Source organism: Schistocerca cancellata, chromosome 3, assembly GCF_023864275.1.
Source record: "Schistocerca cancellata isolate TAMUIC-IGC-003103 chromosome 3, iqSchCanc2.1, whole genome shotgun sequence".
Lineage (NCBI taxonomy): Eukaryota > Metazoa > Arthropoda > Insecta > Orthoptera > Acrididae > Schistocerca > Schistocerca cancellata.
This window is the reverse complement of record NC_064628.1, coordinates 73,601,203-73,625,700: the sequence shown is the minus strand read 5'-3', so window position 1 is coordinate 73,625,700 and position 24,498 is coordinate 73,601,203. Positions and strand designations below refer to the sequence as shown.

General features: G+C 41.2%; 1 protein-coding gene across 1 annotated transcript; it reads right to left on the bottom strand.

Moving 5' to 3' along the window:
• Positions 1-1,571: 1,571 nt before the first annotated feature.
• Positions 1,572-7,635, bottom strand: LOC126176105 (dentin sialophosphoprotein-like). Its single transcript, XM_049923243.1, has 3 exons — positions 7,624-7,635; positions 3,603-5,843; positions 1,572-1,991 (listed from the first exon to the last, which is right to left on the bottom strand). Exons 1-3 carry the CDS (start codon positions 7,633-7,635, stop codon positions 1,572-1,574), a joined length of 2,673 nt encoding a protein of 890 aa, XP_049779200.1.
• Positions 7,636-24,498: the final 16,863 nt, after the last annotated feature.

Sequence of the window (24,498 nt, the reverse complement as noted above, 5' to 3'; positions counted from 1 at the left end):
CGCTGACCATGTGCACGTCTCAAAGCGCATAGACGCAAGTACCATTCCTCATCTGTGTACCATCAAGCATCTTTCTGGAAACATCTCCCAGGCTGTGGCTAAGCCATGTCTCCACAATATCCTTTCTTTCAGGAGTGCTACTTCTGCAAGTTTCGCAGGAGAGCTTCTGTAAAGTTTGAAAGGTGGGAGACGAAGTACTGGCAGAAGTGAAGCTGGCCTGAGTGGTGCTTCGGTAGCTCAGATGTTAAGGCACTTGCCCGCGAAAGGCATTGGTCCCTAGTTCGAATCTCGGTGCGGCACTAAGTTTTAATCTTCCAGGAAGTTTCTTCTTTCCACATCACCTATGCTTCGTTTCGTTCGCTTCTCCTAATTTTCTTACTGGAGCTGAAACTTCCTTATTGAGCGTCCACAAGCCGCAAATGCACACACGCATACATTTGGTTCGAAATGTCGACGAAATACAGACGTTCTGTTACTATGTGTCTGATCCCGTGTATGGAATTTTTCAACAATAGGACTTTGCTCTGTCGCGTCTGGCCCGTTTCAGCTGCCCAATATTGTGGTTATAATTTATTTAGTTATTGTATGCATAATATCGACTGCGCGTTTTCATGATCTTTCTCATTTCAGTTACATGGACAACATAGTCCTTAAACGTAAGACTTTATTCCGATTTATTCTTGCTTTTAACGTTTGATCAGCGCTTGTCTCTGGTAACGGTTACGGCCTTCAAAATGCAAGTGGAATATTGACAGTTGATTATCATCATTTATTTATTTCGTCCTATTTTTAATACTGGTATTTCAAACATTTGGATTTTACATTATATGGATTTACTTACAAACTCCGTTCACATTATCTTGCTACACACCAGTGGATGTATATGTACTTCGTCAGTTTTTCAAATTAATTGCTTTGTTGCTACGGTTAACAATGTGTTAATCTTTTTTTAATATCTCCTTTTGCAGACTTGTTGAGCGTTGTTTTTTGATTTATAATATAATATTTCTCTGTGTTGTCCCGTTCTTAAGGGTATTTCAAACAAATGCGAGACACTTCCGTTACTTTTGGCTTCGACAACGTAAATTCAGAACAAAGTTTTTCATGCTTTCTGTATCCATATTCTTACCGTCCACATTCTTGTCCGCTCTTCTGTATTGTTGATTGGCTGTAGTTGATAATTATTTTCGTTTTACTATTCACATACATTAATCAATAAATGATTCCAAAATTACATGGGCGAAAATTAGTCCATAAGGTGAGGAACATGTAAGAATAAGCAAATCAATCTCCACTGAAAACTAAATTTTTATTCAGGTCAGTAATAACATAGAGTACAGGATAGATTTAATCGCTGCTGACAGTTATTCTTCGTTTTCTTCAGTGATTTAATGAAAGATATGCTATTTAAACAAAAATGCACATTTCATGGAAACATGTTAACAATTTCTCAACGCACCCTCGTGGACACACTTGTTAAACAGTGACCGCAGTTACGACCTAACAGCACGCAGTAGCTGGTGCACGTAGAGGGACACTAGCGAAGGCGATGGCGACTGGTTGACTGTTCATTAGTGCAGCAGGCTGTTGACCACAGGACGAACGGGCCAACCACTGAAGTTGATGGTGTTTGAAATCACACTCAGTGGCACAGTTGCCGGATGGCTTAGTGTACGAAGAGGGACGCCACCGAAGTTGATGGTGTTACGAGCAGCTGCTGCCTCTTGGACGTTGGCGGGCACGGGAACGCCACCAAAGTTGATGATCCGTGGATACTGGGTCGCTGATGGTGCAGCTGGTGGCGCCCACACGCGAACTGGAACGCCACCGAAGGTGACGGTGTTCGGTGCCTGGCTCTGTGGAGCAGAAGATGAGGCGGTGCCTGCAGACAACTCCACCGGTGCAGCCGATGGACCGACAACGGCGAACGCTGGAGTGTCAGCAGCATGGGCAACTGCTGCTGGATCCTCAGCCGCCAAGACCGCCCCGACCTGCGCCGACAATACCGTGAGTGTTGTGGTACCTCGAGAAATCACTGTTTCACAGCCACACTTAATTTCGCTATTTACTTAGCTATAAACAGTTTCATGAATTCAAGGGAAGAAGTGAGGTATCAAAGAAATGAGGTTAATGGTGAACTTGATATCTATCTTGAGGACCATGCAGCAGAGGAAATAAAGCCACTGTTCTACCTTGGAAGCAAAACACCACATGATAGGCGAAGCAATAAGGATATAAGAAGCACAGTAGTAGGCTGGTAAAGATCTTTGTTCGCTAGCATCGAACATCAATCCTAAGTACTCTTGTTTTACTGATGTAGATTTTCTTCTGATAATCTCTTCCCAAAAAATTGTCCATTCCGTTTAACTGCTCTCGGCCTCCTCCAGCAGTATTGCAATGTCATCACCAGTCCGAAAAGTTCTTATTTCTTCTCCCTGAACTTTCCTTCGAAATTTTTTTCTTTGATCTCCTTCGCTGGTTGCTCAGTGCACAGAATGAATAACATTAAATGATGACTAACTGAAACCCTCAGATGCCGACAGGTGTTGTTGATATATCTCGATGTGGGCACACATTTTCAGCTGTCCACATCGAGGTAATTCAACAACACCTGTCGGCAGCTGAGGGTTTCAGTTAGTCATCATTTATTCCAGGGAAAAGCTGCACGGTCATCAACAGTACCTGTTCTTTCAAGAACAGTTACTGTCTTCGTATAAATGAATAACATTCTTGAGACACTTCAGTTCTGTCTCACCCCCTTCTCAACTGGTGCTTACATTTCATCCTCATCGACTCTTGCAACTACAGTCTACTTTCTGTGGAAGATCTTAATAACTTCTTGCTCCCTGTATTTTACCCCTGTTACTTTCAGAATTTCAAAGATTATTGTTTGGTCAACACTGTCAGAAGTCTAAATCTACAAGCACTATAGACGAAAAGTATACCTTTCTTTTACCTATATTCTGCCGGCCGATGTGGCCGTGCGGTTCTAGGCGCTTCAGTCTGGAACCGCGTGACCGCTACGGTCGCAGGTTCGAATCCGGCCTCGGGCATGGATGTTTGTGATGTCCTTAGTTTAGTTAGGTTTAAGTAGTTCTAGGTTCTAGGGGACTGATGACCACTGATGTTAAGTCCCATAGTGCTCAGCGCCATTTGAACCATTTGAACCTATATTCTAAGGTAAGTCGTAAGGCCAACTTGTCTCCACGTTTACCTATATCTGTACTGCAACTGAGCTGATCGTCCCAGAGATCAGCTACTCCCAGTTATTCGTGTCAGTATTTAACACATTAACTAAAGACAACTACCTCATCTCAGTTGTTGCTTGTTGATAAGAATACTACGATTACTGTTATGAGAGTACCACTTACATATATACAGTAGTGTGCCGAGGCCCTTCAACTTATTAACGTAATTACAAGTCTGCCAGAGAGCCTTTACTATTAAAAATAACTTGAAACTCTTTTAGTAATATGAAATCCTAGTGGCTACGGTACAAGAGAATAATTACAAGTGTGCAAACGTTGAGTTCTACCACATACAGACAATTGTAAAAGATCATTAGCCAGTAATTTTTTTCAAACTTACAGCTAATACCTCACCTTACTTAATTCATCGAGTGACAGCTGTCGCAGAGTCGGAGTGAAGCTAGCTGGCCAGTCTGTGAGAACTGCCCCATCAGCATTGTGCATAGCATTGCTGGAGTGAGCAATGTCGTCGGGGGAAAATCTATCGGCAGAAAGACCAGCAAGCGGGGTGCTTGTAGAAAGACCAAACATGGCCTTGTTAGAACTAGGTGGTGGGTACGTCATTGTAACGGGAAGGTTCACGCTGTCACTGTTGGCTTGATGACTGTAGAACGGCCCGGTACAAAGCCAGTAACCGGCAGCATGGTACAAACCAAGACCAGGAGTGGCAGATGCAGAAGGAAATAGGCTATTAATGGGATAGCGAGGATCACTGGCAGGGGAGAGGTAGTCTTGCGAGTCAGAGGAGTGACTCGATGGAAAGTTGCTGTCAGCAAGATTCCCTAATGAGCTGCTGTCAGGCGAATCAGCTTTGGGCTTGTTGGTAGGTTGAAAAGTAGCAGAGGTATCTACACGGGCAATATTGCCAAGACGTTTAGAAACGCTTTCTTGAGGGTTAACAGAAGAAGTGTCTCGCAAGTTACTTACAGGAGCATTCTGGAATGTGTTGCTGCCCAGTAAGTCATCGTTGGGCTTTTGAGCAGAATCGGATACGCCAGATGTTTCAAATTCTTTTTTTGCATTAGTAACGGATGGAGATCTTTCAGAAGGAGTAAAAGAATCAGGTGAGGGCATTTTACCAGCGGAAGAGAGATTCTCCGAACTGTTATCCAACATACTTTCGTTGGAAGAAGACGGTTTAGACGTCTCGGAGCTGTCAATATCCTGAAGACTAGCAGCTTTCTTAGGAGCTGCAGATGTTTCAGATGGACTAATGGAGCCAGTTGAGGGCACTTTGTTACCAGAAGCGAGACCTACCATATTGTTGGTGTTCGACACGCTCTCTGGGGAACAGTCAGCTTTTTCGGCAGAAGGAGACGAGATGGATGTTTCGGAGCTGTCAATATCCTGGAGAGTAGCAGCATTCTTAGGAACTAAAGATGTCTGAGACTGACTGATGGAGCCAGCTGAGGGCACTTGGCCAGCAGAAGCTAGAGCTGTCTGCAGATTGTCGTTCAGTTTGCTTTCTGTGGACCTCTGAGGTGTTACGGCAGAAGGAGACGAGTTAGGCGTCTCGGAGCTGTCAATACCCTTAGAAGCTGACGACGTTGGAGACTGACTAACGGAGGCAGGTGAGGGCATTTTGCTACCAGAAATGAGACCTACTTGACGGTTGGGGTTCAACTTGCTCTCTGGGGAACTGGCAGGTTTTTCGGAAGGAGACATATTGGACGTTTCGTAGCTGTCAATATCCTGAAGACGAACAACATTCTTAGATTTTGGCGACGTTCGAGACGGACTAATGGAGTCAGGTGAGGGTATTTTTCTACCAGAAGTAGGCCCTGTCTTACCGTTATCGTTAAAGTTTATCTCTAATGAACTGTCACGGGAAGGAGACAGGTTGGACGTTTCGGAGCTATCTATATCCTGAAGACTAGCAGCATTCTTAAATTGTGGCAACGTCTGAGATGAACTAACAGAGTCAGGCGACCGCATTTTGCTACCTGAAGAGAGACCTACATTGCGGTTGGGGTTCAACTTGCTCTCTGGGGAACTGGCAGGTTTTTCAGGATAAGGAGACAGCTTGGACGTTTCGTAGCTATCACTATCCTGAAGACGAACAACATTCTTAGATTTTGGCGACGTTCGAGACGGACTAATGGAGTCAGGTGAGGGCGTTTTGCTACCTGAAGTAGGCCCCACCTTACTGTTGCCGTTCAACTTGATCTCTAATGAACTGTCTTGTGTTTCACGGGAAGGAAACAAGTTGGACGTTTCGGAGCTATCAATGTCCTGATGACTAGCAGCATTCTTAGATAGTTGTGACATTTGAGACGGACTGATAGAGTCAGATGAGGGCGTTTTGCTACCTAAAATGGGACCTATGTTACGGTTAGGGTTCAGCTTGCTCTCTGGGGAACTGTTGGGTTTCTTAGCTGAAGAAGACAAACGTGAAGTTTCGGAACTGGCCCTTTCAGACTGGGCCGATTCACTGCTAACCGATGCGGCGTCTCCTTTTTGCATGACTGCTCCAATTCTATCCTTCAGGATGGCAGCACTGGTTGCCCCTGTCTTTGTCGAGCATGGTGATGGCGCAGCTTCCGACAAGACAGCAGGCCTTGCGTACGCAGCTGCAAGCACTGCACTTAGGAGAAACTGTAACAAAACGTGTCATGGTATTATGTCACACATCTGGTGAACAAAATGAGACTGCAATGCTTTCATCACGAACAGAAGCTATTCGTAAATCACAAGTCACTTGACACATCAGTAATGAAGTAAAATACAACCCACGGACACTTCTAATGCGTGTGTACACCTAACCCAACACACACAAACACACACACACTCACACACACACACACACACACACATACGCCCACTCGCACATGCTCGCACGCATGTACGCACACACACACTGATTCTGAAAACTTCGAAACTTTGTGTGTATAGTGATACCAATATTTTCTTATTTTTTGGTGGCAGTGCCTCTATCGATAAGTCATTGATTTTTTAATTTTTTTACAGTGTTCGACTCATTCAATATTTTTCTTGTGAATTTAGCTGCTTGTATTATGGTAACGAAACAGTTATTTGTTATTTCATATCTGATTTAAACAGCGTAAAAGTTTCATTATAATTTTTTATCTTAGCTGCCCAGGCAACGCCTGCTCTTATTTCAATAAAGACTGTTATCGATAATGCTATTTCTTTAGCAACTCCATCCGATACATAGTTACAAACATTACGTTCTTTTCAAAATAGGTCCTCATATTTCATTCACACCTCAAGCTGTACGAGTTTATTATTATAAATGGTACAGGTGCGTTTATGAAGAAGAAAAATATGTACAGTATTTTTAGTATGTGTAAGATATATATAGTGCTTCTGGTATCACGTATTGTGGCGACACTGTCATCCCCGACAACTACAACATTACATACTCGCTTCAGTACTTTGCCTCATCTTAGACATAATGTTTACAAAGTTGTGAGGTCATACTTCACGTCATCCACCATGTATTAATTGCTAAGCGCTGGTAGTACGACAGGTTTAGAGGTAAATCCTTAATCCTGCTTGATGCGCTGTTACTTACTATTCTGATAATGCCATACATCTTTCTCTAAGCACTTCACGTGCCTTTATTCTTTTGACTCATCAGTCTTCAGACTGGTATGATTATGCCTGCCAGGAATTCCAGTGCTGTGCAAACTTTTTAATCCCAGAGTAGCACTTGTAACGTACGTCCTCAGTTATTTGTTATATGCACTATGATCTCTATTTTCCCCTACATATTTTACCTTCTACAGATTTTGTCCTCTACAGTTTTTAACTGTTACAACTCCCTCTAGTACCATGGATATTATTCCATTATGTCGTAACACACGTCGTACCATTGTGTCCCGTTTTCTTATCGGTGATTTCCGAATGTTACTTTCTTTGCCGATACTCTGGATAACCTCATTCCTTACTTTATTAGCCCTTCTGATTCTCAACTTTATTCTGTAGCACCTTATCTCAAATGCTTCAATTCTCTTATGTTCTGGCTCTCCCACAATCCACGTTTCACTACCGTACAATGATGTGCTCCAAAAGTACATTCTCAAAAATTTCTCAAATTAAAGCATATTTTTTTTATTACTAGACTTCTCTTGATCATAAATGTCGTTTGTGTCTATGCTAACCTGTTTTTATGTCCTTCATGTATCATCTGTCATGGCCTTTCACCTAGCCTTCTCATGTTTGTGCGACATCGATTACATTGCTTACAGAAATGTGCACAGGAAAGAGGCAATAAAGAAAACAAATATAAGCATGTGACGTATTTAGAACCAAACCACTGCTCTGTGCAAAACTAGTGATGTGAGTGAATGTTGTAGCCGAAATAGAGAAAGGCTTCTATAGCAAAGACGTAAATACATCGGAAGATACTAACCACAGTCCTCATGTCTGCTGTCAGGAAATATGGGTCGTGTTCTGTGCCTCTGATCTGAGGGTTTAAATAGTCATGGGTGAGAGTGACGCGCCGCTCGTTTGATTACGTCGCACGTTCTGGTGTCTCTTTATCACGCACGCAGTAACATCTAAGTAGTCTGCAGTTCCGCTCATGAAGAGATAAGCTACGTTTCCCCACGCTCAGATCGCCGTTGTCTGCACATTAATACTTGTCGGATTCTGCTTTCCATTCTTCCAGTCACATATTCACTCAATTGTCTTTGTCTCACATTCTCCCAGTTTCATGAACGCCGAATGGTTTTACAAACAGGAGTAACCAGAAATACACCTTCGTTTTTACTTCCTATGTAAAAAAAAAAGCAATTCCTGCCTCCAAGCATTTTTTTACTGTTTTTGTTAATCCTGCCTTACTGTCATCATCCCAGCATTACATACGTGAGATTTTGTAAGCAGATTGGTTCATGCCTTAACAGCCTGTTTTCTAACAAAGAGTATGGGTTAGCATTCGCTACAGGACACCTTGCCAGGAGAAATTGATTTCAAATCCGGGTCCATCCACCCTAAGTCATGTTTCCATGTTTGCCTAGATCAGGTAGGTACAAACGGTGGAGCAGTCCTTTTCAAAAGCACGCCCTCCTATCTTCTATCTCATTCCGTACTTTGGCTGTGGTAAACAAACCGTAGTCCCATTTACGAGATGGTTAAATTTTTTTCAGAAATCAGTGTCCTAGGACTAACTGCCTCTGATAATTCGCCGGCCGGAGTGGCCGAGTGGTTCTAGGCGCTACAGTCTGGGACCGCGCAACCGCTACGGTCGCAGGTTCGAATCCTGCCTCGGGCATGGATTTTTGTGATGTCCTTACGTTGGTTAGGTTTAAGTAGTTCTAAGTTCTAGGGGAAGTTAAGACCCATAGTGCTCAGAGCCATTTTTGAATCTCTGATATTTCACTCAAAAGAAACGGTTTGAGTCAGCGTCATTATTAAGACTTAAAAATAATAAAGACGATGAGCGCTGACGGCTTAATACGTGCGTTGTAAGGCATCACTCACTTTCTACTAACGGTTCCTTAAAATGGTGGTGAAGGACTGTACACCAGAAACCTCAACAATTCAGCACAATTACTAAACGGTTTACCTGAGGTTAAGGAATAGACGTTCTGAAACGGACATGCTGGAGTCACAAGGTCCTGAATGAGGTATGCGTGTGGGGCACGAGTTTGTAAAGTAACTGTTTGATAACAAACAACGGCCTGTCGTACCGTTGTTGGCATGACTTTGAAAACAATACGTACTCTTTTGCAATGTGGACACGGTGCTCAAATTAACAAATAGTTGTCCAGAATATCGTGTTATTGGTTACGGGATCTTGCAGTCTTGAAGTTAAAGTGTGCAGGAGGCTAATGATGTGTCTCCAAAGCAACAGATCGTAGGAAATATGTTTCGCTACAGGCGTTAAGCTAACTGACGTAAATGTACTGATTAAACTAGAATCTGACGAGAAATTCAGTCGTTCAAGGCACAGAACTTTGGCCAAGGTTTCCGAAGTAGAGTTATTCTAACTGAATAATTTCCGTGTGTAGTGTTCGATCATGTGGAAGAAGACCCTAAAACAGATACCCGGCCACTTACCCATAAAATGCACACTTTGAAGATGTAATGCGAAGAATCTGAGCCATATTTTGTAAAAATAAAATATTGTAAATGCAGCCGCGGGCATGAAAACTTGGGTGCAGTTTGCCGTATTTATTACGGGATGAAGAGGCCTTCGCCAGACGTATTAGCGCGGAGAACTGAAGAAAACTACATTCAGAACTGCATACAACAACAACAGAAAAAATCTGAAATTAATTTTTTTTCACTAAATACTGCGTGCCACGTGTAAGTAGGTGGCTCCACGGATTGAGCAACGAGGTACCAACAGTCATCAATTTTAGCATAAACGAGGGTTTTCATTTCTTAAAGACAGTTCCAACAAACTGGATGTGTTTCATTGCTTCTATTGATGCTTTCCTAAGATTTGGGTTCAAATATGTAGTTACAACACGCAAATTACTATAAACAGCCAAATAACTCAACGTATGGTAAATGTGTGTCACTGAAGGTAATTTCCGTGCTGTACCATGTTAAATAAGGATCGCCAGCCTCACATTGACCAGCAAGTCAGGATTGAAATACTCATTTCTTCTGTACCATTAATCAATGCTCTTTATCAATCCCACTACATTGTGTAACAGAATTAAAGGATCACTTTTCCAAAATACAGCATCTGACTCCGACGTGTAAGTCTGAAATTTAGCTCAACCGCCCTTTGTAATAGTGCAGAAGAGTGATAGCCTGGACATCACCATTGGGTTCGAAGACGCTTCAACAGCGAGATGTCGACACACGTGGAAGAAAAGGCCAGAGCTCAGAAGTTAATGTGACCTGTAAAGTGCGTTAATGAAGTAACATTGGTAGCAAATTTCATTACAATTCTACCCAGTTGTACCGCAGGCGTATCAGACCTTAGGAAGTGCTCACAGCATCTCTTACCCACATTTCACCCTTCGCCTTAGCCTCTGCAATGGAGATCTGAAACGCGACGTCTAGCGTTGAAATCAAGCGGTTTCCTTATGCATGACGAAAGGAAAACGTTTAAGTCACACCATAGCTCAGAATCTGGATATAACTAATGTATTGCGACGCAAGCAATGCCATTTGTTATTGCGATATCTCATGTTATTGACTGCGTATGGAATAATACTGGCTGTCCATTAAAAAAAAATTATGTTGAAACCATTGTTTGAACACGGTTTAGAATGTCTCCTAGTATTTACTTTCGCGAGCCGTCAGCGTCCATTGGTGACACATTAGGAGGGCATCAAGTTGCATATCTGGGATTCTCTCTCTGCTCTTTCTCAGTTAGCTTTGCTAGGGTCGTTAGGATGTGTTCACACTGTGTGCGGACTCCGGAGGACCTGGGCACATTTCGCGAACAGCTGAATGCTCTTCTGACTACAAGTCAGTCACTCTCAGGCTGTTGCCTCGGTGTGTATCGGTGGCGGAGAACCTGGCGAGTCGCGTAAGACATGTCAGTTGTTGCTTGTTTTGCTCACGGGCGCTGCTGCCGAAGCGGTGGATCTGCCCTCACAGCAGGGCAAGTGGCGGGTGCTAAAGCGTTCGGTTCGCTTGAGTTGTTGGGAGCTCCAGTGTTAGGCGTCTTATGGAGTTTCTTAGACAGATAGCGTTCAGAGCTGGAGAGAAAGCCATTGTGTACTCGACATGTCTGCCCGGGTGGCGAGGGGGGAGGGGGGGGCTCATTCAAGATGCGGCTATCGAGCCTGCAGGATGCAGTCGTCTGCGAACTATAGCTCACTTCGGAACAATGACGTCTGTCGCGTGGATTCTGAGGCCATCCTCAGTTCGCACAGGCGGCTGGCGAAGATAGTGAAGGCTGCCGGCCTCACGCGTGGGGTGCAAGCAGAGCTCGCAATCTGAAGCATTGTTGCCTGAGTTGATCAGGGTCCTTTGGCTTGGAACAGAGTGGTGGGTCTCAACCTACGGCTTCGTAGACTCTGTGATAGTTGCTGATTTATAAACTTATCGGTCTGGGATTTACAGGACTGTCTTTGATAGGTAAGGTGTGCACTACAAGAAGGAAGCAGTAACAGAGTACTTACTGTAGAGTGCACATGAGGTTTCTTTTTTTTACGCTAGGCGGTAGTTTGAGGTACTCGGATGAATACTCGCCAGTCGATATGCAGCGAGAAAAGTTTGACCGCGTTTAGAATAAAGACACTTGCACTGCTGTAGTTTTATCAGAAAACTGTCGAAGTATTCGTAATGAAGTTCACGAACCCACTCCGCTTCAGGAAGCTCTTATGCTCAGATAATTGTTGGGACCGAGAACTGGATGAAACCCGAAATGGGATTTTATATTTAGTGGGTCATGGAGGCCATAGCAAATTTTGTATTTAGTGGGTCATGGAGGCAATAGCAGAGGAAGCGTTCATTGCAAAAAAAAAATAAATAAAATCATATGGGGTCATCATTCCCCTAGAACTACATAAACCTAACTAACCTAAGGACATCACACACATCGCGAGGCAGGATTCGAACCTGCGACCGTAGCAGCAGTGAGGTTCCAGACTGAAGCGCTGGGAACCGCTCGGCCACAGCGGCCGGCAGTGTTCACTGCAGTTGACAAAAATATTGTCTCAATTGAGGTCGAAGTGGGGTGCGACAGTAAAGTTATCAGGTCGCGTATAACAGGTAGAGGTGAAACCAAGTTAGCCGATTCCTCTGTGACAGTTCTAGAGCCATTCAAAGAAAATCCACTCTCAGAAGCGCGTATATACCCAGATCACGCTATACTAGTTTGTGCCAAATACTTTTGAACACGGTTTCTAAAAACTGTCTTGAGCAGCTAGTTCGGCATCTCATAGGCAATGGAAATATTTTAGACCTTGTAGCTACTACAGACTGGATCGACAATGTTATTATAGAAATGGGGATTAGCGATCATGATGTCATTATAGCTATTATGGTTACGAAAGTTGATAAATAGTAAAGAGGGCAAGGACAGCGTTCCTGCTAGATAAATCAGATAAGCAGTTGTTAGCATCTCACTTACTGACATCACTTCGTTCTAGTACGATGGACGTAGAGGGATTATGGGGGAAATTCAAGCAGATTGTGAGTCGTGGTCTGGAGAGTTCTTGCCTGGCAAGTGGATAAAGGGTTGGAATGATCGACCGTGGTTTATTAACGAAATTCGGAAGATCCTGAGGACGTAGAGGCTGTTAGACTCTCGGTTCAAAACATAACTCACAAATGACGTCTAGCAAAGGTTAGTAGAACTTGGATACATAAGCTGTTAAACTGATTGTGCGATAATTTGTATGGAAGATGAAACTTCGTAGCGGATCAAAACTGTGTGCCGGACCGAGACTCTAACTCGGGACCTTTGCCTTTCGCGGGCGAGTGCTCTACAAACTGAGCTACCCAAGCACGACTCACGACCCGTCCTCACAATTTCACTTCCACCAGTACCTCGTCTCCTACCTTCCAAACTTCACAGAAGTTCTGCGAAACTTGCAGGACTAGCACAACAGGAAAAAAAGGATTTTGCGAAGACTTGGCTTAGCCACAGCCTGGGGGATGTTTCCAGAATGAAATTTTCACTCTGCAGCGGAGTGTGCGCTGTTTTTGAAACTTTCTGGCAGATTTAATCATCACACACTCCGCTGCAGAGCGAAAATTTCATTCAGTATGGATGATGTTTTACCGAAAGTCTGTTGGTACATCTCCAGTCTCATAGTTCCTGCACACTATCTTTGAATAATCGTTTTGTTGTCACTTCCCCCATGATTTTAGGAATTTCGATGGAATTTTATCTGTCTTTTCTGCCTTATTTGATTTTAAGCCCTCCAGTGCTCGTTTCAGTTCTGATTCTAATACTATGTCACGTATCACACCTCTATCGAATCCTGTTTCTTCTTCCACCACGTCATCGCACTAGTCCTCCCCTTCATCGACGCCCTCAGTGAACTCTTTCCACATATCTGCTCTCCCTCTGCGTTTTAATGTTGTCGCCCTTGCTTTCAATTTCATCAAAGGTCGTTTTGACTTTCCTATATGCTATGTCTGTTCATCTGACAATCAGTTCTTTTTCGATATCTTGGCATTTTTAATGCAGCAGTTTCGCCTTAGCTTCACAGCACTTTCTACTTATTTCATTCGTAACTGACTTGTGTTTTTGTGTGCTTGAATTACTGGATATATGGCCCGACATTCATGCTAAACACTCTTTTTTCATAGAGACCTAAACATGTATCACCACCTGAGGCGTAGCGTCGTTTACCGATCCTGTCTTGGAGGCGGTTAAGTGGGAGATGTGTCTCAGAGATGGATGGTGACAGATGGTGACGCGAGACTGGACGCACACGTGGTTTATGTATCAGCCGATAGAGAACAGTATTGGATAGGGGACTGTGATTTAGTTTCGATTGTGCTCACTTGAGGGAGCGAGGATATAAATCCCACGGTCACGTTTCGCCACGTCTTGCAACCATTAAATCCCAATCGGCGAGGTCGTGTAATGCGTTACGAAGTTATTCCGATGTCTTTCGGTGTCGGTATGATTCGCATACGCGATTATCTATTGCACATTATCGGGAGGAATTACAACCTTCTGTGAAGAGGGCATACAAAAACTTGTGCCACGCTATGTCAAGTGCCTACAAAATTTCTGAAGTTGTGTAGAAAAGTATTTTAACAGTTGTAGATTTTTGTGCAATAAATATTTTTTTCTGTAACTAGACGTTTGTTGTATATAACCAAACGGTACTTACTTTGGGGACATACCTAGTATAACGAGCATGGTATTCTCGTTTGAGGGGGCGATGATATAAATCCCACGGTCACGTTTCGCCTCATCTTGCAACCATTAAATCCCAATCGGCGAGGTCGTGTAATGCGTTACGAAGTTATTCCGATGTTTTTCGGTGTCGGTATGATTCGCATACGCGATTATCTATTGCATATTACCGGGAGGAATTACAACCTTCTGTGAAGAGGGCGTACAAAAACTTGTGCCACGCTATGTCAAGTGCCTACAAAATTTCTGAAGTTGTGTAGAAAAGCATTTTAACAGTTGTAGATTTTTGTGCAATAAATATTTTTTTCTGTAAGTAGACGTTTGTTGTATATAACCAAACGGAACTTACTTTGGGGACATACCTAGTATAACGAGCACGGTATTTCCCGCTTGAGGGGGCGAGGATATAAATCCCACGGTCACGTTTCGCCTCGTCTTGCAACCATTAAATCCCAATCGGCGAGATCGTGTAATGCGTTACGAAGTTATTCCGATGTTTTTCGGTGTCGGTATGATTCGCATACGCGATTATCTATTGCACATTACTGGGAGGAATTACAACCTTCTGTGAAGAGGGCGTACAAAAACTTGTGCCACGCTATGTCAAGTGCCTACAAAATTTCTGAAGTTGTGTAGAAAAGTATTTTAACAGTTGTAGATTTTTGTGCAATAAATATTTTTTTCTGTAAGTAGACGTTTGTTGTATATAACCAAACGGAACTTACTTTGGGGACATACCTAGTATAACGAGCATGGTATTTCTCGTTTGAGGGGGCGAGGATATAAATCCCACGGTCACGTTTCGCCTCGTCTTGCAACCATTAAATCCCAATCGGCGAGGTCGTGTAACGCGTTACGAAGTTATTCCGATGTTTTTCGGTGTCGGTATGATTCGGATACGCGATTATCTATTTCACATTACCGGGAGGAATTACAACCTTCTGTGAAGAGGGCGTACAAAAACTTGTGCCACGCTATGTCAAATGCCTACAAAACTTCGGAAGTTGTGTAGAAAATTATTTTAACAGTTGTAGACTTTTGTGCAATAAATATTTTTTTCTGTAAGTAGACGTTTGTTGTATATAACCAAACGGAACTTACTTTGGGGACATACCTAGTATAACGAGCATGGTATTTCTCGTTTGAGGGGGCGAGGATATAAATCCCACGGTCACGTTTCGCCTCGCCTTGCAACCATTAAATCCCAATCGACGAGGTCGTGTGATGCGTTACGAAGTTATTCCAATGTTATTCGGTGTCGGTATGATTCGCATACACGATTATCTATTGCACATTACCGGGAGGAATTACAACCTACTGTGAAGAGGGCGTACAAAAACTTGTGCCACGCTATGTCAAGTGCTTACAAAATTTCTGAAGTTGAGTAGAAAAGTATTTTAACAGTTGTAGATTTTTATGCAATAAATATTTTTTTCTGTAAGTAGACGTTTGTTGTATATAACCAAACGGAACTTACTTTGGGGACATACCTAGTATAACGAGCATGGTATTTCTCGTATGAGGGGGCGAGGATATAAATCCCACGGTCACGTTTCGCCTCGTCTTGCAACCATTAAATCCCAATCGGCGAGGTTGCGTAATGCGTTACGAAGTTATTCCGATGTTTTTCGGTGTCGGTATGATTCGCATACGCGATTATCTATTGCACATTACTGGGAGGAATTACAACCTTCTGTGAAGAGGGCGTACAAAAACTTGTGCCACGCTATGTCAAGTGCCTACAAAATTTCTGAAGTTGTATAGAAAAGTATTTTAACAGTTGTAGATTTTTGTGCAATAAATATTTTTTTCTGTAAGTAGATGTTTCTTGTATTTAACCAAACGGAACTTACTTTGCGGACATACCTAGTATAACGAGCATGATATTTCCCGCTTGAGGGTGCAAGGATATAAATCCCACGGTCACGTTTCGCCTCGTCTTGCAACCATTAAATCCCAATCGGCGAGATCGTGTAATGCATTACGAAGTTATTCCGATGTTTTTCGGTGTCGGTATGATTCGCATACGCGATTATCTATTGCACATTACTGGGAGGAATTACAACCTTCTGTGAAGAGGTCGTACAAAAACATGTGCCACGCTATGTCAAGTGCCTACAAAATTTCTGAAGTTGTGTAGAAAAGTATTTTAACAGTTGTAGATTTTTGTGCAATAAATATTTTTTTCTGTTACTAGACGTTTGTTGTATATAACCAAACGGAACTTACTTTGGGGACATACCTAGTATAACGAGCATGATATTTCCCACTTGAGGGGGGAAGGATATAAATCCCACGGTCACGTTTCGCCTCGTCTTGCAACCATTAAATCCCAATCGGCGAGGTCGTGTAATGCGTTACGAAGTTATTCCGATGTTTTTCGGTGTCGATATGATTCGCATACGCTATTATCTATTGCACATTACTGGGAGGAATTACAACCTTCTGTGAATACGGCGTACAAAAACTTGTGCCACGCTATGTCAAGTGCCTACAAAATTTCTGAAGTTGTGTAGAAAAGTATTTTAACAGTTGTAGACTTTTGTGCAATAAATATTTTTTTCTGTAAGTAGACGTTTGTTGTATATAACCAAACGGAACTTACTTTGGGGACATACCTAGTATAACGAGCATGGTATTTCTCGTTTGAGGGGGCGAGGATATAAATCCCACGGTCACGTTTCGCCTCGTCTTGCAACCATTAAATCCCAATCGGCGAGGTCGTGTAATGCGTTACGAAGTTATTCCGATGTTTTTCGGTGTCGATATGATTCGCATACGCTATTATCTATTGCACATTACTGGGAGGAATTACAACCTTCTGTGAATACGGCGTACAAAAACTTGTGCCACGCTATGTCAAGTGCCTACAAAATTTCTGAAGTTGTGTAGAAAAGTATTTTAACAGTTGTAGACTTTTGTGCAATAAATATTTTTTTCTGTAACTAGACGTTTGTTGTATATAACCAAACGGAACTTACTTTGGGGACATACCTAGTATAACGAGCATGGTATTTCTCGTTTGAGGGGGCGAGGATATAAATCCCACGGTCACGTTTCGCCTCGTCTTGCAACCATTAAATCCCAATCGGCGAGGTCGTGTAATGCGTTACGAAGTTATTCCGATGTTTTTCGGTGTCGGTATGATTCGCATACGCGATTATCTATTGCACATTACCGGGAGGAATTACAACCTTCTGTGAAGAGGGCGTACAAAAACTTGTGCCACGCTATGTCAATTGCCTACAAAATTTCTGAAGTTGTGTAGAAAAGTATTTTAACAGTTGTAGATTTTTGTGCAATAAATATTTTTTTCTGTAAGTAGACGTTTGTTGTATATTACCAAACGGAACTTACTTTGAGGACATACCTAGTATAACGAGCATGGTATTTCTCGTTTGAGGTGGCGAGAATATAAATTCCACGGTCACGTTTCGCCTCGTCTTGCAACCATTAAATCCCAATCGGCGAGGTCGTGTAATGCGTTGAAACGTCCCCTTAGAGGTTTTTATACATACGAAACGTCCACTTTGAACAACTTGTACAAGACTGTGCTTAAACTGACACACAGTATTTTTAGCGCAACGCAATCTGACTTTCAGAAATCCCTACAAAGGAATGGCCCTGAGTAACATTAAACTACACCTTTCAGAAATCACTTACCTCACAAAAATCTTCGTTACTGGAACTACGGCAATACGGCGAGCGCCACTACTGCCAGCTAAATAAAAGATTCAAACTACTGAAGGCACTAACTACTGATAGGGATAGTTAGCAAATGAAAGATATTAATAGAGAACAAACACTGTATTTACCTTAATAGTCATCAATAGTCATAATATATACAGCAGCTCATGACATCAATTTTTACAAATTTCAAACTCCGCCATCTCTGTCCTCACATCCGCCACTGCTGGCGGCTCCCCTCCAACTGCCCAGCGCTATGCGCTGTTCGCATCCAGCTATAGCAGTTCATGACAACAATGGCAGACAACAATTCAAACTAGCCACATACTAGCCACATAGCACAGCCAGTGATTTTCATACAGAGTGCTATGTAACGTTGCCAATAAAAAACATAAACAGCAAACTTACATAAAGAAAACATAAACAGCCTACTTACATAGCCCCCATGCTCCCCACAAAAAATTTGACAAATGTTTTTGGCCAGTGGCCAATAATGATTTGATAAAATTTTTCATAATTACACTAACAAAGATATCCAATGCACACACTTATTGATACAATGTTGGTCAAAAGCTAAAATTTTCTCACAGTCCATAAAGACAGTCCTGATCATTCATCATAATAGTAATTACAGTTTTTTTCACAAAGTCTCATTAGTAAAAGAAATTGCACACAGAAGTAGTGGATTTCCATGCAGTCTTGAAGAAGTAGTGTTGTCCTTCCAACGGAAAGACAGTGCTGACTCTTGACATGCTGACAGGTAATGCGCCACAATGGAGCAAACCCACAGCAGAGTCAGTCGACGTGTTGAAGAGTATTGGTAGGTAGGTCATCACAGAGCAGACCCACTGCAGTCCTGGTAGAGAGTATTGGTACTGGCGGGCCACCAGAGGTGCAGACCCACTGTAGTCCTTGTAGAGATTGTGGTATAGGTGGGCCAGCAAAGGTGTAGACCCACTGTAGTCCTGGTAGAGATGGCCAGCAGCCATCTGCTGCGACTGTGCAGGTGCACAATCACCATCGAAGAGTCTTGCAGAGAAGATAGCAAGTCCATAAACCACCACTTGTGCACACACAAAGTTTTTGGGAATTGTCCTTAGAACCAGCAATGCTGTTATCCAGTCCCTTGCTGATTTAGTAACACACGTGCAAACACTAACAGTCCCTACTTCTCACATATCGTCCATATACTATGACCAACAGAAATGTGTGCAGTGAAATGAATGCTTTCAAGTTACTTAATTTGATTAACTGGCGTCAATTACAATTATATAACATAAGAATACAATTACAAAGATCCAAATTACATCATTAAAAACATAACAATACAGATAACATTTGTAGTAATAGGGCTTTACAAAAGAATAGAAATAAACATATACATCAGTGTTACAGGAATTCATGAGTACAAAAATAACAGATCAGAATCACTTTTGAAACGTCAACTTCACACATGAGCATTAAAACAAAACAGAATAAATAAAGTCTAAGCATCTTTACAAAGAAAATAACGGAGTATTAGAAAAATTCTACAACATAGCTCTCATCAGCTAAACACATAAAGACAGGAAAAAAACACAAATACACAAGGGTACACAAACACATAGTGGGATAACACCAAAAGGAAAGGACAACACACAATTACATATTGGGAAAAAGCAGCAAAGAGGAAAGGACAGGGTTTGTTTTCAGTGTAACATTTGGTACTGCAGTCCACCCCACAACTTCATTCGATAGATCTTTCGTCTTATTTCAACATTTGTTTCCACCAAAAAAAATCCTATCCAAGCATGCTTTCTGTATTCTGTTCACATCCTCTTTCAAAAATAGATTTTCTCCACTGTGCACTACTTTTTTGGCCAAACTATTTTCTTATAGCTTCTTAATGCATTTCTTCCAATTCATCATAGTTAGTTCCTTATATAGTCTACCCCCTCTTAAGCTAACTTAAATCTACTGAGCTCAGATGCTAAACTAAGGGACGAGGCAATGCAGCAAAAAAAAATAATTAACACAAACATCAATGACAAAAAAATGCAAATTGGCAAAGCTAGCAGCATAAATTAGCAAAGCAAGTGCAATATTACAACTAATATAAGGCAATGCAGGAAACAAGAAAAACTAGCTTAGAAGAGTAACACAAAGTCAAATTCAGTAACACTATGCCTGGCAAACAGCAGTAACTTATACCTAAACATGACATAGCTCAAGCAGAAAAAAATATTACAGAAAAAACAACAATGCAGACAAGGGAAATGCATATTCACATCTTAATGTCTATGTAATTAAAGTGGTGCACCATAACAACTTATTGTAAAAAAAATATTACCATGTACCTGAAAAGAAAATTAAGTGTTACTGTTACGAGTTACTTCTTATTGTTCTTTCCTTTCCAAGTGCTCCTTTTTTAAAGAATGTGGATTACAAAATTATCATTTAATAGATCTGTTGACAGAAAGAGTTCACATTAGCAAATGCATCTCATTTTATAAAAGCAATGCTGCAACACAGCTGGAAACCAGATATCAAATGAAATAAGCAATTACACAAACCAAAGCATAAAAATATCATTCAGTAGTCATGTGACATTTCATTTCATAAGTTAATGGCTCTCAACTCTCGTACAAAGACTCTTGTCATAATCAGGTGTGCAGATGTAAAAATATTTCTTGTCATTTTGTTAGGCATTTCAGTAAATATCATAAATTTTTAAGTAACGAGGGTGTCGCATTAGCGATGAAAGGCACATCCTAATGGCTTATTCTCCAGGTGTTTGACACAGCTGTGTGCCCACAACGCATTACAAAAATCATATGTTTTCATGTAACGAGCGTGTCGCATTAGCGATGCCCTCTACAAAGAAATGTCATTAACAGAGGTATAGGCCTCTCTTTGTCCTTCTCTTCCACCTGTGCCTCTGGCACACCCTAATGGCTTGTTCTCCAGGTGTCTGACACACCTGGGTGCCCACGTCGCATTATGTGCAGGTGGTCACTTAACTTTCTTACGGAAATATTTACGACAGTAGTTTCCGCTACAGTGACAGTCTCATATAAAAACATTTCACAGGTCAAGAATTTTATTGACATAAACATACCTCAACAGCATAATACACATCGTCGTCGTAAAAATAACATCATAACACCTCAGTCAAATGTCAAAAACGTCGTAGCTTCCTCCAATGATTTCAAAACCTAAAGAAAATTCTCTGCTCATTTCAGTAGTGTCATCTACCTCAAACGTACTTTAAAAATCATGATCTCATACCAAATACATCATTCAAAGCTCTCATAGTATCACAATGGTTCCGAAAAAATATGAACAGTTCACAAAGTATAGACAAAGTACAATTTCTTAAGTGTGAAGTAATCCAACTCTGTAATTGCGTAAACATGTGTCACTGACGTAGAAAAAAAATGTTTGTTTCTCTGTTAAATGATCAGATAGCTGTGTAATTTATGTGTTAGAGAAATATGGTACCGATGTGTTAAATTGTATAAGCAAATACCATATTAGCTAGGGCTCCTTGTGCTTGCCAAACACATGGTACACAAAGTAAGCGTGTACCCCCCTGAGGTTTATTGTAATTGTATCCTCAGGTATTACAGCTTACAGCAATGAAATGAAATGTGTCACGAAAAACTTTCTTTGTAATTCAAAAATCTCTAAAAATAAATGTCTTAAGTACAAAATCAATCACTCAAATACGTGTCCAGTAGCGCTAAATGTGCGTCTTGCTCTAAGATAATCTCTGGGAAGTGTCGTAGTTATTGTCCTCCGAAAGCTAAGTTCTGCAGAAGTCAATGTACTTACCTCATGATACACAAAAGTGAAATGCTTTGCGTATAGATATCATACTTATTACGCTTATTGCCGTGATGAGGAAAGTACTGTGCTGTAACGTATTGTTGTCCTACGGAAAAGGCTGTCTCCTTGTAGCAATAGCACAAAAGTCACCACTAAAACATGTTTTACTTTACAGAAGAATTCAGAAAAACTGTGCAGATATCAAACAGATACACCGAAAAAGCAACATTGTAAATTGTCACTCATTAGTAACGTCGTGATATAATCGTGTAGCTGTCACACAAACCAACCGCTGTGTCATCTTGCATTTCACAGAAAGCACCTCAAATCCAGAATCCACTCGTAAGCAAACCAAAATGTTGCATGTTAACAGTTTCTTAAGTCTGACAAATTGTACAAGTAGCGTGAAGTGAAAATTGCAAAGACTAAGTTAAAAAGCAAATTATCTGTCAATAAATGGTTTGACATGAGAAATATGGTGTAAACCTTTACTCTTCCTAGTACGCAGAGTTTCAACTTCAACGCAATTATCGTGTGGTATACGTCGGATTCTGTAAGGTCCATTGTAAACTAGAAAGAATTTGTGACTCAAGTGTTTCTTCTTATGTGACAATGAATGAGCTTTAATGAGAACTTTCTGACCAATACATAATTTCTTTGCATTTGCTTTACCGTGTAGTTTTCTCCTTTTGTCTGCTGCAGATTTTATATTTTTAAGAGCCAAATCAATTATGTCTTTGTGGCGAAGTTTACGTGTATTCGGGAAAGGTACAAGCTCTCTGATTCTGTTCGGAGGTTCTACATTCTTCAGTACAAGAGTAGGTGGTAAAGCAGTGGAATCATGAGGCATTTCATTCAGCACATTTTGAAATAAGTGTAAATATCTGTCCCAATGCTGATGCTTTCTGTGACAATAAAGTCTGCAAAGCTTATTGATTTCTTTCATAATCCGTTCAGACGGGTTACAATGTGGTGAATACAATGAAATAAAAACAAGTTTGATTTTATGATTCCGAAGCATGCGTGACCAAACAGCAGATCTGAATTGCGGTCCGTTATCTGAAATGACTTTACTAACGTGTCCAACTTCACGTAAGAAATTTTTAACAAAGGCGTTGGATACAGACCGTCAAGTGGCTTTACGTAACGGAGTGAAAGAAACAAATTTTGAAGTAAGTTCAACAGCGACTAGAACGTATGCAAATCCATTAGATGTTCTGACAAGCGGTCCCAAGAGATCAACAGCAGCAAATTCTTTTAATTTAGAAGGAATGATAGGAAACAGCGGAGCACGATGTGAGATAGTAGACGGTTTCGCCTTTTGACAAAGTTTACAAATAGACAAGACTCTTCGAATTCGCTTTTCCATATTGTTAAAATAACAAGTCGTTCGAAGAATATGAAAACATTTTCGTGGGCCAAAATGTGCATAGCTGAAATGAATGTACCAAATGAGCTTATTAACAAAATCGTCTGGAATGCAAAGTACCCATAGCTTGTCATCAACAGTGCAGCGTTTGAAGAGTATGTTGTTTCTAACCAGGTAATAATGCCGAATCTGAGTGTGTGTCTTTTCATGCCATTTACCTTTGATGTCTTTCCAAATCGGATCTTTATCTTGTTCATGAGCAATGTCCTTTAAAGATGTGGTGATGAAGTTTTCAAAGGCGACTTTCTGAATGTAAAGAATACTGAAATTTTTCTCGAGGTTGCCTTCTGTGTTACTTTTCTCAAGCCCAGCCGGTGCGCGTGACAGTGCGTCCGCAACAATGTTCTCCTTGCCGGGAATGTAGACTATTGTGAAGCGGAATTCTTGCAGAAACAATGCCCAACGTTTTAACCTATCATGATTTAATTTTGAAGACATAAGAAATTGTAATGCACGGTGATCACTGTATACTTTTACGTGCTTACCAGAAAGAAAGAAACGGAATTTGTTAAATGCCCAAACGATAGCTGAAGCTTCTAATTCAGTAACGGAATAATTTTTTTCAGATTTTGTTAGCACTCGGCTAGCAAAAGCAATGGTTTTCTGAACAGTAATATCATCTTCTATGGCTTCTTGAAATAAATGGGCACCAAGACCAACTTTGGAAGAATCAGTGCTAAGGCAGAAATCTTGTGACAGATCTGGATGAGCTAGTATTGGCGCGTGAAGTAACACTTCTTTCAAAGAATTGAATTCCAACTGTGCTTGTTCGTCCCAGTTCCAAATAGTATTTTTTCCAGTGAGAGAACAAAGTTTTGGTGTAACTAGAATTTGCATATTCAGAAAACGACGGTAAAAATTTACGAGACCTAGAAAACTGCGGACTTGTCTTTTTGTGGATGGAACTGGAATGGCTCTGATTGCTTCTAACTTTTCAGGATCCGGCTGAATGCCTTCAGAAGAAATAATATGTCCTAAAAACTTCACCTTTGACTTACCGAATTCAGACTTTTCCAAGTTAACTGTAATTCCAGATTCTGCAAAAATACGTAACAAACTGTTGAGGATGCGGTTATGTTGTTCCCATGAGGCTTCTGCTATTAGAATATCGTCCACATATAAGGTGATGTGACGTTTTAAGAACTCAGGTAATATGGAATTTAACCCGCGAATGAATGCTGCTGAAGAAATGTTCAAACCAAAAGGAAGTTTCCGAAACTGATAACAAACGCCGAAACAAAGGAAAGCTGTGTATTTTCTACATTCTGGATGTAGTTCGATCTGATAAAAGCTTGATCTGAGATCAATGGAAGATAACACTTTTACACCATTAAAATTTTGAAGAAGTTCTTCCATCGTCTGCGGCCTGTCTGTTTCAGGAATAATGATAGTATTGATTTGTCTCGAATCTAAGACAAGTCTGATCGATCCATTTTTCTTCTCAACAACATGTAACGGATTGTTGTATGAGCTTACTGCAGGCTCAATAATGCCCTCGTCAAGCATAGATTGTATTTCTGTTCTAACACGGTCCCTATAATGTGCTGGAATTACGTATGGTCTTACACAAAATT